The 20,587-nt window shown below is 41.2% G+C and overlaps 1 protein-coding gene across 10 annotated transcripts in view; it reads left to right on the top strand.

The window, feature by feature from the left end:
• The first annotated feature begins 1,381 nt into the window (after nt 1-1,381).
• The window catches only part of GALNT11 (polypeptide N-acetylgalactosaminyltransferase 11), a 59,383-nt gene continuing 40,177 nt past the window's right edge, over nt 1,382-20,587 (top strand). For 5 of the 10 annotated variants that reach the window (XR_003042782.1, XR_003042781.1, XR_003042783.1 and 2 more), the window contains exons 1-4: nt 1,389-1,451; nt 15,133-15,465; nt 18,661-18,784; nt 19,954-20,120. Coding sequence is in view for 2 of the 10 variants with exons in the window: in XM_025039017.1 (XP_024894785.1) it covers nt 15,171-15,465; nt 18,661-18,784; nt 19,954-20,120 (586 nt within the window). In the remaining 8 variants the exon portion in view is untranslated. Of the gene's footprint in view, nt 1,452-13,306; nt 13,441-15,132; nt 15,466-18,660; nt 18,785-19,953; nt 20,121-20,587 lie in introns of those variants that run through there. The other 5 variants (XR_003042786.1, XR_003042785.1, XR_003042787.1 and 2 more) reach the window with 2 other exon arrangements.

Below are 20,587 nucleotides of genomic sequence, written 5' to 3'. Positions count from 1 at the left end.
TAATGACAGTGTTTTTAAATTTGCAACTATAATAGTGGATTTGTCTTTCTCTTCGTTTTTCCGTTTTTTGCTTCATATGTTTTGATACCCACTTGGGAGGTACTTACACATTCAAGATTATTATGTCTTCTTGGAGAATTGGCCTTTTATCATTCAGTGACGCTCCTTATCCCTGATTATCAAAGTCTGCTTTATTTTATTTTTTTAATTAATATACTTATTCCGGCTTTTTTTTGGTTGGTGTTAGCATGGTGTATCTTTCAGTGCTTTTACTTTGAATGTGTCTAACTAAGTCTTTAAAGTTGCTTATAGACAACATAAAGTTGGATCTTGTTTTGTCCATCGTGACAATCTCTGCTGATTGGTGTATTTAGACCACTGACATGTGCAGTGACTATTCATATACTTGGGTTGCTATCGTTCCATGTCTGTAACTCTTTTGTATTCTTTGCTTTTTCCTTCGTTTCTTTTTAATTGGCCATTTTATATGATTCAGTTTTATCTCCTCTCTTAGCATTTATTAGTTTCCTATTGCTGCTGTAACAAAATTACCAAACCTAGTGTTGTAAAGCAGCACAGCTTATTATCCTAGGTTTTAGAAGTCAGGTTTGAAACGGGTCTCTGTGGGCTAAGCTCGGGGTGTTGGCAGGCCTGCGTCACTTTCTGGAGGCTGTGGGGGCCATCCAGGCCTCCTCCCTCCGTCTTCAGGGCCAGTGGTAGGGGCGGGGCTCCTCTCACATTGCATCGTTCTCATCTCCTCTTGCCTCCCTCGTCCCCATTTAAGGACCCTGCGATTACATTGGGCCCATCTAGGTAATCCAGGGTCATCTCTGTATTTTAAGGGTAGGTGATTAGCAACCCTGATTCTACCTGCCACCTTAATTGTGGGGATTAGGATGTGGATACTCCTGGGGGACCATTATTCCACCTACCACTGTTGTGACCGAAATAACCAGGCCCAACTCGAGTGCTCTAATCCAAGAGACAGTTTATTAGCCGGCGGGTGTCCTTGCCAAGGAGCAGCCTCGAGGTGGAGGGGCACAAAGGTTTTAAGCCCTCGATTCCATCCCCCACATCCTTAATTTTTACACAAAAGACTATATCTCCTCCATTCAGTAACTGATAACTAAGAGGTGGGTAAGCAAGCAGGGGTACAGAAGCAGAATGCGTCATTGTTAAAATATTTTGTACCTATAGGCAGTGATCCGGCCAGTAAATCCCTCTAGTTAATAAATTTTTAGCAGATAACTAACTAGAAGTGAGACATGGCGGTTAGCACGAACCCTGTCTTATCCTTAACCTATTGTTTCTAAAGGTGAGGTCACTACAACCACATAGCACATAAAAGAATTTTTTTTGGTGGTTGCCCCAGAGTTTACAATATAAACTTTAAACTAATCTGACGCTGCCTTAAGGGAATATTGCTTGACGTGTTGTGTGGGTCCTCATTGGTAAAGTAGTTCTGATTTCTCCCTCCCGTTCCTGTGACTCTGCTGTCATTTAGCCACTTATCAATATGCCGTGATCACCCAGTATGTTACTTTTATTACTTAGTTATATAATCAGTTAAGAATAAGAGAAAGAAAAGGTTTTATTTTCATTTATTCCTTCTTTGATGTTCTCCCTTTCTTTGTGTAGACCCAAGTTTCTGACCTGTATCATTTCCTTTCTGCTTGAAGACTTCTAACATTTCATGCAGAGCAGGCCTGCTGCTGCTGAATCCCTTAGTTTTGTGTCTAAGGTCATTATTTTTCCTTCTCTTTTGTTGGCTCATATCAGTGAATACACAATTCTAAGGTAGTAAGGTAGTGGGTTTTTTTCTTTTATACTTTAAATATTTCACTATACTCTTTTCCTCTGTGAAGGAGGTGTTTTTCCCTCCCTGTGGCTTCTTTCAAGATTTTGTTTGTCTTTTGACTTTCTGAATATGGGATACCTAGGTAAGAGTTCTGTGGGTTATTTAATCTGCTTGGTATTCTCAGTTTCTTGGGGTCTGTCATTAATTTTGGAAAGTTTGTGGCCATTACTACTTCAAATATTTCTTCTGCTTCCTTTTCTCTCTTTTCTTCTGATAGTCCAGTAATGTGTACATTATACTTTTTGAAATTGTCCCATGGTTCTTGAATATTCTGTTTTTTCCATGCTTTTTCCTTTCTGCGTTTCAGTTCGGGACGTGTCTGTTGCCCGGAGCCCATGGAAGGCATCTTCATCGCTGTTACACTGTCTTCAGTGTAGTGTCCATCTCTCTGTTTACCTTAGCCTACTATTCTTGACTGTTGCCTTTTTCCATTTGCGCTCTTAACATATTAGCTATAGATGTTTTAAATTCTGATCCCCAAATCTGTGTCATCTGAGTCAGGTTATAATGATTGCTTTGTCTCTTTGGAGTATATTTCCCCTTGTTTTTTGCTGTGGTTTGTATTTTTTTTTTGGAAAGACTGACATGTCGTATCATGTAGTTGGAACTAACAGGGGTTTGCCTATGTTTAGTGAAGTCTCATGCCAGAGACTTCACGTTCTAGTGTCCTTGTTTTTATGTGCCTACTTGACTTTGGGGTTTTCTCAGTATGGACTCTTCCCCAGAGTCTGTGTCTCGTAGCTCTTCAGCTGTAGCCCACCTTAGTGATGTTCAGAGTCCCGCTGGTGCAGCGTGGAGTGTCAGGGAGGGCGAGGGTCCTGCAGCCCTCCCAGTAAACCTCAGCCCGGGTCCCGTGTGAGCGCTCTCCCCCCGCAGCCTCTCTCCCTGCCCGAGCTGCACATCCGGTCCTCTTCCTGTAGCCTTGATGCTTTCCCTTAGATTGGCAGAAAGGCTAGAAGGGGCTGGGGTGGGATGGGTGCCTTGCCCAGCCACTGCTACGCTGAGCTCTGCACAGAGTTCACAAGATTGCTCTTCCCCTCCCCCCCGCCAGACACCCCGGGGAGCTCTCTGGGATCCTTGCCTTCACCCTGAGGACCTGCTGTGAGGGGTAAAGGTGTGGTAAAGCCCACAGAAGTCGCCCCTGCCCCCAGGGAGTTTCTGACTCTCTAGCCAGGCCACACCCAGCCGCCAGCACTAGGCTGTGGCTCCCGCAGCTTCTGCCGCAGGTAAGCAGACCTCAGCTGTGTGTCTCCAGGTTTTGGGTGGCAGTTCTCTGATGGGTCCAAGTGTTGTTAATTTTCATTCTGTCTAGCTCTTGTCGTAAGGATGGGAGTGGGCTTCTAATCAGAAGTCACCCCCATTTTTTAACTTAATTTTTTTAAAATTTATTTTTCAATTACGGTTGACATACATTGCCATGTTAGTTTCAGGTATACAACATAGTCATTCTGTGCTGGCTGGAAAATTACTGCTTGGCTGTCGCCCATGGGAACATCACATTCTAACAATAAGCTTTCCGCGTCTGTACCCCGCTTGCACAACCGACCTGTGGGTTGACAGGTAGTGAATAGGAGAAAAATAGACCTTTGTGTTTAAGACAGAATTAGGAATGGGATTTAGGGCTTAAAAACCCTGTACCTCTACATTTCGGGGCTGCTTAATTTGGGGTCTGCGTACCCCTGGCAGACCCAGCTGGCTGAATAAAGAGTGTGTTTCCTGTAACTCACTGATTTCTGATGGTCCGTGTGTCTTTCGGGGGCTGGCGGCTACAACAATTCAACATTTATGTACCTTACGAAGTGTGGATGAAAAAAAGGGCTTCCATGGCAAGTAACCTCACAGGGCGACTGGGTCATAAATTCCTGACTGGGCGGGTCATGGTAGGTAGTCCCGCCTCAGGCATGTGAAGATCAGTCTTTAGTAAAGGGCTTATCTTTGCCTTAAGCAAGTGCTGTCCATTGTTTCTGTGTATCTAGGATAACTACCTTTGAAATGGCTCTTTCTGGATCCCTCTTTCTAAAACATAACCACCCTCAAGAGAGCAAATAATCTTAACTATCCTGTAATCCAATCCCGGCATGCCTTGCTTTCTCTCACCTTCCTGTAATCTTCCATTCTCCTCAATTTCAGATGTGACAAAACTTACTCTTGGGAGCATTTGAGATCTCGTTCCCCAGCATATGTCATCAGTTTGGCTCAAATAAACAATTCTAAAATTCTCTACAGGTCTGGATGTCTCTTAGGTCCATAGAAGAGATCATCCCGAAAAGTCTAGTACCCGTCTCACACCATACATAGTTATTAGCATATTATCGACTATGTTCCCTGCGCTGTGCTTTACGTCCTGGAGACTTAGACTTGGCAACTTGGACTCCTTAATCTCCTTAACTTTCTACACCCATCTCCCCAACCAACGTCCCATCTGGTCACCAGTTTGTTCGTTGTATCTCTGAGTTCGTCTCTGTTTTGTTTGTTTTGTTCTTTAGATTCCACATATCAGTGAAATTATATGATATTTGTCTTGTACAGGATGGTAAGGCTCAAGAGGACATCCACATGACAGTGTCTGCTGTATTGATTTCCTGTAGCTCGATTCAACAGGATGAGCCAGGCTAGAAATTGGCCATTTGTGAGATCAGTTAGGTTTGTCAGCTTTCTAAATCTCTTGAGGTGTCAGATTGCATTATTAAATGAGTTTTCCGAAAAAGGCCCAATATTCTGTTATGTTATTATTTGCCGATGGTCTCTTTTTTGGCAATACCTATCTTGTTCACTTTGAAATACAAAAGCAACAGTTTAGAACGTAACTCTGGCCTTGTGCTTCTAGTAATGCCAGACTGTGTAACCTAGTGTGAACCAGTCGATGCTTCTGGAATGCATGAGCGTATACAAGACACTGAAGAATTATGGGGCTAAAATTTCGATTACAGAAATCCGTAGAGGCGAGCATCTTGCTTCGGGCTGCTCTTCCTCTTTGAGTTTGCTGTTCGAGTAGAGCAGCTGAGAGGCTGTGCAGTGTGCTTGACAGTCTCACGAGGTGGAGGAGCAGCGGCTGGAGTCTCGGAATCGCCAGTGGCGAGACTCCTGGTGAACCAGCCATGGCTAATGCCACTGCGTGAGAAGGCTGCAGACTGGAGCTCAGGCTTATGGAGAGCCAGCCTTCCCTGCACCGAAGGCCCCAAGTCACTCAGGGGAGCTTAGCAGATCTCAGGTGCGCAGATCAGACTAAGACAGTGTGACTGCTGGTGACCACAGTCACCTCAGGGAAGCAAATGAAAATCCCCTCTAGAGTATAACGTCCTCTTAAGCCTCAAGTTATTTCTGCAATGATCTTTCAAATACCACGTCTAGCTAGTCCACAGTCAAATCCATGTAACTCACCAGCATGCCAGGAGACAGCCTGAACAAGAACCAGCACAGACAACAGGTGGTGGAAGGGGGCGTTTTATATAGTAGAAAAAGCAGACTGAAGTCACGTTTATTGAGCTCATGCACAGAAAAGCTGGATTTAAACGTTTCGGCAGGGAACTAAATGCTACATAGAGACTGCTGTGAAAAAGAACCAGCTAAATACTGGGTCTAACAAGTAGAACCGAAAGAAACGAAGGGTTCTATTGATTCATAGTGAATTAGAAAGTAACTGAAAGACCAGGAGAAACCTCCCTGAATGAAGTATGAGAGAAAAAAGATGGAAAACACTGAAGAGATGTAGGAAATACAGAGGATATAGTGAGAAAGCTGCATTATTCGGTTGGAATCCTAGGAGACGGAGACTAGAGTAGTAGGAGCATGTGAAGAGGTAATGGCTGAGAATGTTGAACTCTGATCCAGAAAATAATCCTGAGCAAGAAAGGTTTAAAAAAAAATTTTTTTTTAAGTTTTCCATTTCTGAATAGTAGTCTGTGGCTCATTTTCCTTAAAGTGAGTTTGCTTCCCATCCTCCCTCCCCTCCCTCCCCCCCTTTTTAGCAGTGGTTTTCAGTATTCTGAGGATAAGTGTTTTTCTAGCATGAAGAATTACACGAGCTTTTACCCTATTTATGTAATTTACTTTATTTATGGAGTTGCGAAGATTTTGACTGGGGAAAAAGGATACAGCTCCTATTTGGATTGAAATCCATCGAGGTAGGAAATAGTAAAGACAAGACAAGCTTTCCAGACCTAAAGGAATGATTCTGTAATGCAGGGTTTCAGGCACTTGGGGGGCAGAGCCCCTCACTACCTCTCCGTCATGGTCACCATGGTCACGGTCCCCTGGACGGCTAGTCAGACTGGGATGGCACTGTGCCTAGGGCGCAAGAGAGAATGCTTTTAGAGTCCAGAGGTGGCTGGTGGCAGTTTTGAGTGGTCGTGCCAGGTAACGCCCTGAGGGGAGGGGTACTCAGATCTTTAATCTTGTAGGAAACGTAAATTTATGTTTCAAAAAATTGCTGGATGACGTACAGTTTTTAAAGAATGGCAAACAGGAGCTCATTGGTCTCTTCCTTGCCAGGCGATGGGATGGATTAAGGAGACAGGTCTGACATCAGGTGACTGGGGTTCAGACCTCAGTTTCTCCCCTTCTAGCTGTGTGTCCATAAAGCAAGTTACTTTATTTCTCTAAAACCAAGAGGAAGAAATATAAGCCTTGTTCTTTCCTTCTCTATCTTACACCCTGGACTGTATTTTGTTCTCTTTTTTTGTCAGTTTTAATTTGCATCCTTGACTAACCTACGGCAGCTCCTTTGTCAGCACCTTACGTCCCCAAGAAACTCGTGACACACAAGCAGAATAACGTACTCAGTAGCCGCGGTTTGAGGACAGTCAGTTCTGCTAGTGTTTCTTGGGGCCTAAGGACCAAGCTGGCTGTGGAAGGCCACGTTGACCGTGGATGTACATGTGCTCGTTTATACTGGCTATGCCTGAAGCCATTTTAATTGCTCAGTTATTTTGATATTTCAGAACATTTATTTCTAGCAACCTTTTTTGTTATTCATTTCATCTTCGTCTGATGTGCTTTGGATTTAATTCTCTTTTTATGGGCAGGAGATGAGAGATTTTTATGATTGGGGTGTCGTAAGTGGCTACGTACTCGTCAGGAGCCGCAGCCTGAAGGGCGGTGAATCCGAGCTTTTGCAGTTATGGAATTTGACTTTCTCTGGGTGGGGGACGTGCGCTGCCATTTCCCCCCACGCTTCCGTTTCTTCTTGAGTTCACTGATCGGCTTGGCTTCTGACTACCTTTGATTTTTTTACCCCTCTTCACATGATATGGGCCGTTTTGTTGGGAGTGAGTGAGAAAAAGACAGCTGCAGTCAGGGCATTTCCTGAGCTTGCCTGGCAATCTCAGAGGACATACGGGGTCAGAAATGAATGACTGACATGTGACAGATCATAATAAAGCAGGTTAAGTATGCATAGTAGCGTATATAATTAGAAGGATCTGGAACGCAGTGATTCCGTGAAGCATTTATTACGCAGGCCCTTCGGAGCCTGCGGTCACGCTCTCCTTCCCGTGTCCCGCGTCTCAGCGGGGCGCTTCTGCTTTCTCCGTGGGTGTCTGACCGGAGAGGCTGCTAGAGCGCGATGGTCGGCGCCTGCCAGCCCTGCCGTGCTCACTGACCGAGCAGGTGGCCCACGTTCGCTTATTCGAAGTGCTTTGTCACACTGTCTGTCCTTTAACTTTCCTTTTCTTTAGTGTTTAACTAAATTTGCTCCTTTCTCCCATTGGCATCACTATGTGGTTTTCCTCCGCTTTTGAGATGCAAAATATAGACGCTACGTGGGCGTTTGTGTTGTTCTTAGATTTTCTTATAGAGACGAGATTCGTAAATATCAGAGGGATTTCAAAGGATTATTCCCTGGGAGCATATGATGTCTGGAGTCTGCTCTTGACCTCCTAATTCAATAATCTCTTAATTGTAATTATGAAATATGTTGGTGGCAGTGTTTTCTTGTGTTACAGGGTAGATAAGGAATGGGAAAAAGTAATGTGTATTTTTGTGTTGTCATCACCTGGCAATTTCACAGGGGTATTTAGGGAGGGGGCCCGGTTGTAAGTCAGTATTTGTACTCACATGACTGTAGCTGAGCTGAAATATGAACGTGTCTCTTTTATGAAAAAGCTAACAAATGTTTGCTATTTGACAATTTGAAATAGAGAGTATACTGACGAGAAAATAGCCGGAAACTACTGAAAGGTAAATCCTAACATTTAAAGATAGATATTTTAAAGTTCAATAAGTATTATGAAAATTATTTTGTACTAAAAGAGAATGAAAGCTGTCCTGTTCAGTTAAATAGACTCGTCTCATTAGTCTTGTAGTAAAAAACGATGGACAGTAAAAGACACATGTGAATTTCAAACTAGATAATGGTTCATAGAAGAAAGTTTTTCAGATCATGCTTTTAGAATTTTCAGTGTTCAAATTTATTCCTGTTTATGACAAATTAATGGAATTAAAATATTCCTTCCTTTTAGGGTGCTAAAATCCCCTTTGCTTCTGAGATTAACAGAAAATGAAGGCCATTGTATTTTATTCAGAGCCTTAACATATTTAATCCTCCAGATTCGTTCTTATAGTTTTAAGTTAGGAAGTCTTTTCCTAAGAAACTTTTTACTTTGATTATTAAAGAAATACATATTCTTTGTAGAAAATGTTTTAAATAAAAGTAACCAGGAAATTAACCAAATGCCACTAACCTGAGTCTATTAAATTTATTTTTCAGTAATTGCCAATAGCATTATAACATTTTAAAGCTAGTACAGAGATTAAAAATAAGTAGAATTTATAGTAAAATATAATAGTGGTGAGATTTCAAGCGGTTTTTAATTTTTAGCTTTTTGCTCATGTGTATTTTCTGATTTTTTTTAGCATGATAGAGTTTAAAATACTAATCCCAACACTTTGCATGATATCTAGCACATAAAGCTCCTACTGTGTTCTAAGTATTAACCTTTTCTTTAGGATTACTTAATGATTTTTCAGAAGAAAATGTTGGATTGTTTAGTACATTGAATAGGCTATGATTGGAAGATTAATGGAATGATTTAAAGTATAATGTGACACTGTATAACAAGCCTTGTCTTAGTGAACTTTACATAATTTAAATTAGGAGCATAATTTAGCTGATGTGTACTGCATGTTTTTTTTTTAAATGACTATGAAAAGCATCTCAAAATGGGTCTTCTTAGGTCAAACTATTGCACAATAGTGAATACCCCTCTCAATAGAGAAATACCCCTCTAATCTGATAATGATGCTGGGATTTTAATTGAGTGAGATCTCATGAGATTTTAGATTTTTGTGACCTAAATAGTTTGCCACAAAGCTTTTTCGAGATAACAGTAGATGGTAACAGTAACAGTAGGTTTGGTTTTGAGGTATGCGTGTACCTTAGGCGGATCGGTTATCGGGATAGCTCCGTTCATGTATCTGGAAAGGGTTCTTCTGTCATTAACTGTACCTCTCCACAGCCTGCGTGCTGGCACCCCACGTTCCAGCCTCCACAGTCAGTCTTTCCAGGTAACTTTCTCTGGGAACATAACTAACAGTTACTCAGCCACACCAGGGTCTCTGCTCCGCCGGCCCATCCATGTCGCTTTCACCCTGCCCCGTTCTTCCGCATCTTGGCAGTTGCCTGACTTAGGTCTCTGGCCTGTTGTTGTAATCAGCACATTGCATATACTGCTCTCCGTGCTGCTTCTGTACCTCCCTGGCAAAGCCTGACTCTCAGCTTACAGGGCACCTGTCCCTGGGCAAGCTGCCAGACCATGACTAAAGAAAAACAAAACCGCACTGCCTTATTTCACTGAAAATTCAAGTACACAGCTGGGTAGTCTTTTATTCATTTACCTTTTGAAAAATATATTACCGTGCTATCTGCTGAAGTTTGGGGTTAATTAACTGTTGAAGTTTAAGATTGAAAGAATTTGTACACTAGTCGTTTTGTATTAACTGACCTTAAATGTCTGTTTTGACCCCCCCCTTGCATATTGAAGCCATTAGTACTTGCTTGTAGAAGGAATGGCTAACAGTATGAAAACCAGATGTTTTGTAGATACTGGATTCATTATTGGTTAGCGTAGATTAGATCAAATTTTTAGTTTCTGATTTTTGGGTGTTTTAAATTCTTAGGTAGTTAAGAACTTGTCATTTTATTAAATAACAGACTTTGGATTGCTTTGCACTTTTCTTCATATTTAGGTGTCAACTTCTTGACCTGTCTAAAAACCAAATGTCTTTGTTGCTTTTGAAGACTATTGTGGTTAATTATATAAAAGAAACAATCTGATTTTATGCTTTTTTTATAGGCTCCTTAATGTAATGATTCACTACATAAAATATGTTCTCTGAAGAATTTCATATATGGCTTGAGGGAAATAATGTTTACCTGAGAGTTAACAGTCTAGTACATTTCACGGGTCAGGAAGCGACTCTTGATGTCGAGCTGGTGAGGTGAGGATGAGCCAGGGGCGTTCTGTGAAGAACCTGACGGAGTCGGCCAGGTCCTGTGGGTGAGGGTGAGAGGAGAAAGCTTTGTTTTGCTCCTTAGGTGCTGTCGGCCAGGAGGGAACCCAAGATCATGCAGTGGGCAAAATGGAAAGTAATCCACTGTGTTTATCGAGACCTTTATTTTGAAATTGGTCAGTGAAAGCTTGTTTTCTTGTACCTCTTCTAATAGTAAATTTGGCTAGTTCTGATCTCCATGTACGGCATTAAGGTATTACTTGGCTCAAACAGGATAGTAGTACATTTGTTTAGAAATTCGAGGCATTTCACAAGCATATTGATAACTATATTACAGTAGGTTTTTTTTCATTAATTTCAACAAATATTTGTTAAATGTTTGCTATGTACCAGGTTTTGTTTTAAGCTTATGGGCTACTGCAGGAAATAGAACAGACAAAAGCTCTTGCTCTGATGAAGCTTATATTCTAGCATGGGGGAGACAGATGAATAATAAATGTAACAAGGAATTATGCAGTACGTAAGAAAGGTGGTAAGTTGCACTGAGTAGGGAAAAATCAGAAGTGCCAGTATTTGGTAGTTGAGTGGCAGTTTTAAATAGGGTAGTCTGATAGAGCCTTATTGAGAAGGCGATACTTGAGCAGAGATTCAGCAGAGGTGAAGCTAGCTGGGATGAAAGTATTCTAGGCAGGGGAGAGACCGATGCACAATTTCTAAGCGGGAGTATGATGGACTCATCTGGTGACTCAGAAGGAGACTGGTGTCTAGGATACAGTGAAGACAGGAGAGAAGTAGTGGGAGATCTGGTTAGGGAGGTGATGCCTGACTACGTTAGACACTTGTAGTTCACTGTAAGGAACAGATGGTCCTGTATGTCGTTTATATTCTATATTACATTCAGAACTAACATAAAGGAGGGGAAAGGTAACATTCGTTGAATTTCTGCTATGTTTTTTCATTCTGTAGATATTTTTCAGCATCTTCTATGTGCCATTCATTGTGCTAAGTGAAGGGAAGACAGTAAAACAAAAATTAGCCAGTTTGTGGAGATTGTCTTAACTCTAGTGCAAATCATTGTGTGTGTGCGCTAATCATTGTACCTGATACTTTAAGTATATTCTCATGTAATTCTAAGTATTTCGTTTAATTCTAAGTATCCACTTAAGATAGACAGTATTGTTAACTTGGATTACAGTTGACGATAACGAGGCTAAGAAAACTTTGTCATTTTTCCGACGTTGCACAGTCAGTATGTGATAGAGTGGGATTCGAACTTGATTTTGTCTTTTTATTATACCGTTGGTTCCCAAATGTGGCTGTGCATCAGAGTTAACTAGGAGGTTTATTAAAGCTGTAGATTCCTCTGCAAATTCTGGTTTAGCGTATTTGGCACAAAGCCCCAGGAATCTGTATTTTTCGTAAACACTCTAGGGATTCCAGTGTTTTAGAACGCTAGCCTCCAATACCATATTTATGGTAGTGTGACAAGTAGCGATGTGGCATCCTTATCTTGTTCTTATTTTTAAGAAAAAAGATTTTACCCTTTTACCATTGAGTATCATTTTTGCTGTAAGATTTTTGGAGATCTTCTTTTTCAGAGTAATGATTTCCCTATTCCTAGTTTGCTAAGAATTGAGTGTTGAATTTTAATAAACTATTTCCACTAAGTTTTCCCTTCAGTTTTTTTAAGGTCACGGTTAATATAATAGGTTTTCAAATACCGAACCAGCTTGTATTCCTGAAGTAAATACAACTTGTTCATGATGTATTCATTTTTTAGAATGTTGGTTTCAGTTTTCATGTTTTTTTAAAAAGTTTTTTATAATCTCTTTGAGCTTGTGTTTAATATTCCATTCTTACACTGTTCTCGGTTTGATATCAGGGTGATAACAGTCTCAGAAAGTGGGAGAGAATGTTTCCTCCTTTTCTGTTCTTTGGAGACTGTCATGTTTTCCTTAAATGAACTCGTAAAATCATCTAGAAGTTTTTTTTGCAATGGTTTGATATTCAAAAGGATTATAAAGCCATCCAGGATTCCTGATTTTCTAGCCAGTGCATTTATATTTTTCTAGGAATTTATCCATTTCAGTGAAGTTGACGAACAATACTTTTCTTTTTAAGCTGCATTTATATGTGCCCTCTTTTTTATTTTCAGCATTGTTTATTTCTGCTTTCTTTTTCTTGGTTAGTTTTGCCAGTGGTTTGTTAATTTTATTGATCTTTTCAAGAACCAACTTTATGCTTTTATCTTATTTTGTCTTCATTTTCTATTTCTGGTAAGTCGTTACTGTTTCCTTCTTTTGTTAGATTATTCAGTTATATTTTTCTAAATTCATAGTTTGTGGTTTGTATTTCCTGAATTAGCATCCCAAGCTATAACTTTGGTGTAGCAGGTTTTGAAAAGTAGCATTTTCATTATTCTAAATAATTTTTAATTTGCATTTAGATATTTCTCATTTTTTCTAGTTATCTTTTTGTCATTGACTGGTGTTAACTCAGTTGTCCTGTGACCAGAGCATGTGGCCTACATGATGCAAACTCTTTGACCCCCCCGGGCACGCTTGTGTGTGAGGCGAGGGCCTTTGCTTTTGCTCCGCCCTCTCGCGGACGCCTGTGCCCCAGATCTGTGCAGCACTCACTCTTGTTCAGGCCCGGACTGAAGAGTCTCCTCAGGCCACCTACCTAAAACTTCGCGTGTCCTCTTCTACTTCACGTTGCTCTCCCATGCTTTCGTTCACACTTAGCACTTCAAGATGCCATCTAACCTGCTCCAAACCAGACAGGGAAAGAAGGGAAGCCATTTGAGGGTGTGCGCCTGTGCCAGGGGTAGAAAAGGAAGAAATATAAGCTGTAGGAGAAGGGAGGGGTCGAGTGTCTGGTGTGACCCGCTGTGAGGCTGTGTGGGTGACAGTGGCCAGTGGGAGTCAGGGTCGAGGTCAGCGCAGGGCTGGGCAGGGCAGGGTTACTTCAGCGGGATATGGCGAGGGTGAGGACGAACACCAGTCAAGGCGAAGCTAGGGTTTCGAAGGGTTCTGGACATCGCCCAACATGCCGGCAGCGTTAGATCAGTGAAAGTGACTTGAATGTCAGAGTGTCCACCTGCTGTTCCGAGCTGCGTGGTGCACTAGCCCTCGGTGAGTGTCCTCTGGCCTCTTCCTGTGATGAGAGAAGGGATCGGGGTTTTCTCTCTTGGTCCCTTTTGCGCGGTTCCCTTCGGTTCTCTTGTGTGTTCAGGGTAAGGAGGCCAAGGTGGAGGGCAGGCCTGGGCAGTGTGATAGAAACAGCCTGGATAGAAATCTCATCATGCAGTTGAAGAAAGGATTGGCTGCTTAGATGCAGGGTTCCTGCCGGAACCAGAGCAGCCTGTGTAGTTTGTCTTGGACTTTCGGATTTCATGGCCTCTTCAGGAAATAGTGCTTTCGTTTTTGATGTTTGTTTACGTGGGTTTTTTTTTTTTTTGCCTATATTTTTGCCTACAAATGTTTATTTTTTTTTTGTAAGCAAATATTTTAGGAAGCTATAATGTCTGTTTTAGTTGAAACTAGTGTTTCACCTAAATGTCTCTACTCTATTCTTTACAACATTTTTGTTGCAAAGTGGCAAATTTGCAACTTCGTTTTCTCATTTGCCTTGATGGCTCTAATCCTCTTGCTTAGAGAACATTTTCTTCTGAATAAAGTGGTTGCTTTTGCTCCGCCCGTCATTAATTGAACAGTGGGAACAGCTGACGTGACAGTGTGTCCATCGGTCCCTGACTTTCCTCGTGCTGCAGTCACTTCCCCTGCCCCTTTGGTGTTACTGTAGTAGTTTTTTGTTTGTTGGGTGTTGTTGTTTTCTTTGTTCTTAAAGCTTTTGAATTGATATGTAGTAAAATAACTAATAGTGCTTGGTTGGTAGATAGTCAAGAAATTGAGCTGTTCTATCTGCCATCTTCTAGGCTTATGGCATAATGTTGTGCTAAACAGCTTAATTTTTGAAGCAAGGTTTACTGAAGCTGATTTGTTTTGTCCTGATTTGGGGGGACAATATCATTATTTCATACTGGAGAAATAAGTAATGTATAAGTAGCACTGCTTCTTTGTGTACATTATGTAGAGTTTCTCTATCCTTATGTTTGGTGAGACTATTTTGTATGTATATTGGGCTCTTTACCCAGAATCCGTCAGGAAGTTGCGTGAGGCTTCCATGAAGACCAGATGTTACCGGAAAGCTTAGGGAGAAGTTGCTGATTGATGCCATGTTATTTACAGGACATCAGAAGGAGAGGAAAAATAAAATTACTTGAACTCTTAAGTTATAAATTTGAAATGTAATTGTTTAGAGTAGGCATTTGGGCAGGTTAATCTTTGATTAGAAAGTAGAACTATTAGGTTGCTTATTTTAATAACATTTTAAGATCCTTGGGTTGAGTCTTTTTAATTTTTAAAAGAACCTTATAATTTTACAGTTGGGACTTTAGATGTGCCAGCACGACACATAGTACTTGTATTTTCCTCATTAAACGCTAGAACCTGGAAACACCAAACCGAAGGCAGTCCAGGACAAAGGTGAAGAAGTATCCATTAACATGGGTGAATGAATAAGCCAGCTGTTTTGCTGTCATCGGTTTTCTGAGCACTGACACACTGGTTTTAATTGTTGAATCCTTTTGTTTTTAATTCAGTGCTCTCCATAAATCTTCTTCCGTCTGACTTTGTTAATGGTTTGCACAGGGGTCCTAAGTAAATATGCAGAAGTGCAACTTGGTCGTTTGGGAAACAGTACGAGATTGGTGGATGATTTACAGGTGTTCTCAGATGTCTAACATATCTGTTCTTCTCTTGCAGGAAATTGAAAATGGGCCTTCAGCTATGCTAGGTCTATAATGGGAAGCATCACAGTTCGATATTTCTGTTATGGATGCCTCTTTACATCTGCTACCTGGACGGTTTTGCTTTTTGTTTATTTCAACTTTAGTGAAGTGACTCAGCCACTTAAGAATGTGCCCATCAAGGGGTCTGGGCCTCACGGACCATTCCCCAAAAAATTCTATCCCCGTTTCACTCGAGGTCCAAGTCGAGTGTTAGAATTACAGTTCAAAGCAAACAACATTGATGGGGTGATAGATAACCGTATTGAAGACCCAGAAAGAGGCAACGCGAAGCTCTCTTCTGAGTTGGGTAAGTGTATTTGATTTTTGCCAGGACCATGTCAGAATATTTAATCTTTGGAAGTTTAATTGTTCTTTATATCGCGTGTTGCTCATGGGATTAGAAATGTCATTTTTTCCCCACTTTTTTCATTCACGAACTAGCTGAGGTCCTTGTAGTTTCCGCAGACTCGGAGGAGTTATATTCTAATATGTCCAGTTTTGACTTCAGTATTTTATGAGGACTTGGGAGAAATTATAAGGTCCAGAATAGAAAAACAGTGAAAAATTAAATACCCGGAAAGACAATGGAACCTAAGTGGGAAGATTTTAATTGCTGTCGCTGTTTAATAAGGGAAAGAAATGGCTGAAAGATGACTCTAACATCTTTTGAAAGGCACAGAGTTAATGAAAACAACATAAACTACTGGGTTTAGAAATAAATTGACAGTACGTATAGCTAGAGCTAGCATTGCTACTTGTAAGAACTGTTAAGGTGCTAGAATATATTAAACATAGGAATTTATAAAATCTGAGTATAAAATAGAAACTTTTTCTTCAAAAATTATATTCTGTTCAATTTGGTAGCAAGACTCTACTGTATATGTCTTTGAATATTATAATTCTAGAGTATGGGTTTTAGCAAATTTTAAGGGATAAATGAGCCATTTTGGTGTCAACGTAAGAAACGTCCAAACCTGCAGGGAACTTTTACGAGTTTATCTGAGCCAAACTGACGATTGCCGGGAAGCAAAATCTCGGTGGGCTGAGCAAATGCTTGGGAGACGGGCGGTTTTGCAGCTCAGTTTGCGCATCGGGATCAGAGGAGGGAGGAGAGGTAAGGAGCGGCACACGGGATCCATTGGTGGTAGATTCAGGAGGCGGAGAAGGCAAAGGGGGGACCCCTGGGGTTGGATGAAAAGGAAGAGGGAGAGGCGCACACTTCTTCCCCGCGGCGGCTACGGGACGGTCCATACGTCGCGTCCGCGGCACAGAGAGATGGCGTGCGGCAAACGGGATGACGGTGACGGCTCCGCGGTCTCCTCTGGCGCCGTGGTGTGCCTGAGGGGCCTGGAAAAGGTCCCTCTGACATCCCGGGGTCTGTGATCCTAGATGCAGAAAGACAGTAGGCTCAGTTAAGGGAAGGACGGACCTTCGTCAAGGAAGCTATAGTTCCAGGCTATAGCCGTGACTACCTGCCACGGCCGCTTTTAGTTAGGAACTTGCATGTTTAGACCACCGCGTGTGGCTCCTTTCAGTCTCTAACTTTGTGGGGTCTTCCGGACTGGCTCCCCTGAGCTTGTCAGGTTTCGTATGTGGCCCCCTTTTCATCCACTATGGTTTTCTTTAAAACTTAAAAAAACCCAAAAATCTTTGATCTTGTTACGGAAGCGTCAAATAATAAGTAATGGGGAGTAAAAGCATATAGTAAGACATTTTGAGAGATTGAAGGATCCATAGACTGTAAAGGAAATGTTAAACATTTTTTTTCATTTGAGCACAGTTTCAGAGAAATAAAAGTTTCTAAGAGTTAATTTTCTAATACACAAAATTAAAAATATTTAATATGAGGAAATAAAAGCGAATACTTGAATTTTCATAAAATAACACCTAATCTCTTTCAGATAGCCATTTAGACATTTTCTAGTCTTTAAAATTCATAGTTATTTTGGTAAAACTTTTATAAGGAAGTCACATCGGGTTCACCGTTTTGGACGGACATCTTATTTGCCATCCCGAGGTGCTTCCTCCCACCTTCCTGGCACTGTCCTCAAACTGCCTCAGATTCCAGCGGAAGAAACTGCAAACTGCTCCCCTCAGAAGCATTTTTCTCAGTCTGTTGGAATCTCGCTTCCACGTGTATCCTTTTCTGACTCAAAGTTTTATAAAAATTCTCTACAGGTTTGGATGTTTCTTATGTCGACAAATTTCATATTAATTTTCGAATCAGCTTTTCCGTGGGGATTTTGATAACGTTTGCATTCAGTCTGGACTGCTCTGGGAAGCATTGACATCGTTAACTGTATTTAGTATTCCAGTCCATAAACCTGGGCTGTCTTTCCATTTATTTAGATTTAGATCTCCTTTTAGTTTTTTTCAGCAGTGTTTTGTAGTTTTTAGTGTACAGATCTTGCACTTCCTCTGTTAAATTTATTCCTAAGTATTTTCTCTTGGATGTACCATAAATGGAATTGTTCTCTTAATTTTATTTTCCGACTGTTCATTACTACTGTACAGAAACAGAACTGTGATCTGGTACCTTGCAGCTTTGCTGAATTCATTTATTAGCTGTATTAGTTTTTTTTGTGTGTATTCTTTCGTATCTTCTATAATTTAGCTGTTCAGGCAATTTGGGTTTGTCACTTCAGATAGCTACAATCTCTCACTACTTTCAATGGCAAATGAAATGTCCATTCAAAATGGTAAACCCAATATTACTTCCTTATAAAAGTTTTACCTAATAACTATGAATTTAAAAAACTAGAAAATTTCCCATTAATGTTCTTAAAATGCCTAAATGGCTATCTGAAAAAGATTAGGTGCTATTTTATGAAAATTGAAGTATTAGCTTTTGTTTCCTCATATAAGTTTAAATATTTTTGACTTCATGTATTAGAAAATCATTAACTCCTAGAAACTTTTCTTTGAAACTACGATCAAATGAAAAAAATGTTTTAACATTTCCTTTATAGTCTGAGGATCTTTCGATCTCTTAAAACCTCTTATTACATGCTTTTACTCCACATTACTTATTATTTGATGCTGTATGAGGAGGACTTTCTTAACTATGATGCTGATTAAGTCTGGAACCAATGGCTTTTTATAGAAAGATTTATCAAGTCTTTTTTAGGGGAGGGGTTCATATAAACTCTTGCCTGTAATTGGGACCTACTGAGGTCTATATGGGTTCTATAATTATTGCTTTTATGAAAAAGATCATCAAGTCTCTCTTGTTGGTCAGAGTTAAGTTTTTCTCTTGAAAATATTCTTAAAGAGCATGGCTAGTAAGAAGGTGTCATTTATAGTTAAGGTATACTTGCTTTTTTGAGCTGGGCTGATAAAAACTTGGCTTTAACCCCCTTTTTTTTGAAAATGGAGACACAGATTTGTGAAACGTGGCTATTATAAGAGGTTAAAATCAAGATTTTTATTACGATCCTAACAGTAATTGTAGTAACTGTCCTTTGCAGATTAATGCACTGACTGTAACTTTACTCTTTTGCAGGCATGATATTTAATGCACATGATCAGGAGTTGAGAGACTTGGGGTATCAGAAGCATGCCTTCAATATGCTTATTAGCGACCGCCTGGGCTACCACAGAGATGTGCCAGACACAAGGAATGCAGCGTATGTTCCTTAGTGGTTTCTGCTAATCGTTTTAGTAACACAGTGCTTTCAGTACCAGTAGAGTAAGTGATGAGGGTGCTTAGGCTTGATTATTCAGGATACTAGAAAACTGGACAGATTTCCACTCTTACTGCGCTTGAAGCCACGTAGTCTGGAGCCTGCCACGTCTTTTAAAAATTCTGTGGGAAAAAGGGGAGAGGCGCTAAGTGCATGAAATTAAATAGCCTTCTGAGCATAAGTTAGTTTTAAATGTGTATTGGATTCATGGCAAAAAGGATTAAACCAGTGAAGAATTTTACTCATCTCACTTTTCTGTTTTCATTATTTTTGATTCTTCAAAGGCTTTTCATTTGTATGGTTGATCAATCATTCATTCCACAGACAGACCTTTTTGAGCACCTTCTGTTCGCTAGATGCTGTATTAGGCCCTGGAAGTAAACAGTAAGACCCAGCCAGGTCCACAGGGCTAGGGCCCAGCAGGACTGCTGAATGAGGAAACGAGGGATTGGAGAGCCGCAGGACGAGGGCTGTGATGGGAACTGGTGAAATGGGGGCCCCCAGCCGGAGCTGTCCGGAAGCCTCCCTGGGCGAGGAACGACAGCAATGCCAGGGAATAGCCTGAATCCACAGGGTCTGTCGGAGCGACGGAAACCACTGACTCTCAGTCGTGGAGAATGGCGGGCGCTGGGCGGCGGGCAGGGCCCGGGCTCGGAAGGCTTCGCATGCCGTGCAAAGGGACGGGGGCTCCGGACTGTTCTCTCTTAGTTGGTGGGTTTTTGTTGTTGTCGTACAAAGCCACCTAACTCTTCGTCGCTTATAGGGAAGCTCTTCCATTATATTGATCTATGTATCATAGTTTACTTGAATTGTTTTCTATTTGAAGGGCAAAAAAACCCTTCAAGTACAGAGTTTTATGTTTATTTCCTTTGGAGACGTCAGTGAGGAGAAGCCGAACATCAGCTTACAAGTTTTTTAAATGTTGATCTAAAAATAAGTGGCAGGTATTGGAGGAAGAAATTATTAATAAATGTAAAACTCTTGAGTAAGAAGCCACATTATTTCCTTAAATGCATTTAAAAAATTGTTATAATGTAAGAGGCTGAACAAGGTTGCAATTAACGTTTAGTGAATAATAAAATGTGAGTCTTTTCTTGTATTCGTCTTTACAGGTGCAAAGACAAGACATACCCAGCGGATCTGCCAGTCGCCAGTGTCGTTATTTGTTTCTACAACGAAGCCTTGTCTGCTTTGCTACGGACCGTGCACAGCGTCCTGGACCGCACGCCGGCCCAGCTTCTCCACGAAGTCATCCTCGTGGACGACGACAGTGACTTCGGTGCGGCATGCGGTGACTGCTGGTGTGGGCACTCAGCGGCGGTCTCTGTAGTGTCGCATCTGCAGAGCTGACCATACGTAGTGGTGGGGGGACCTCATGCATGCAGTTGCCAGGGAGCCAACCATGGATAAATGCCTTTCCCTGGCTTGTAGGGTGCTTTTGAAGGAGCTGCATGCCCTTTGTAATCTTCACAAACTGTGCTACCCAAATGTGGCCTTTGAATTTTTCCCTTGCTTACCTTTTTTTAAAAAAAGTCTTACTTTGAAACCTCTATAGATTCACAGTAAGTTCCACAGAGGTCCTGTGTACCCCTTCACCTAGTTTTCCCCATTGATGACGTCTCACAGAATTACAGTGTCAAAACCAGGCATCTGACTTGGTGCGGAGTGTGTGTACAGTTCTGTGTCATTTAATGCCATGAATAGACTGCTGTAACCAGCACTGATCGAGTTACAGACCACTCCATT

Source organism: Pteropus alecto, unplaced genomic scaffold, assembly GCF_000325575.1.
Source record: "Pteropus alecto unplaced genomic scaffold, ASM32557v1 scaffold48, whole genome shotgun sequence".
In the NCBI taxonomy this organism is placed as follows: domain Eukaryota; kingdom Metazoa; phylum Chordata; class Mammalia; order Chiroptera; family Pteropodidae; genus Pteropus; species Pteropus alecto.
The sequence above is the reverse complement of the archived record's forward strand: the minus strand, read 5'-3'. Positions and strand labels throughout refer to the sequence as shown.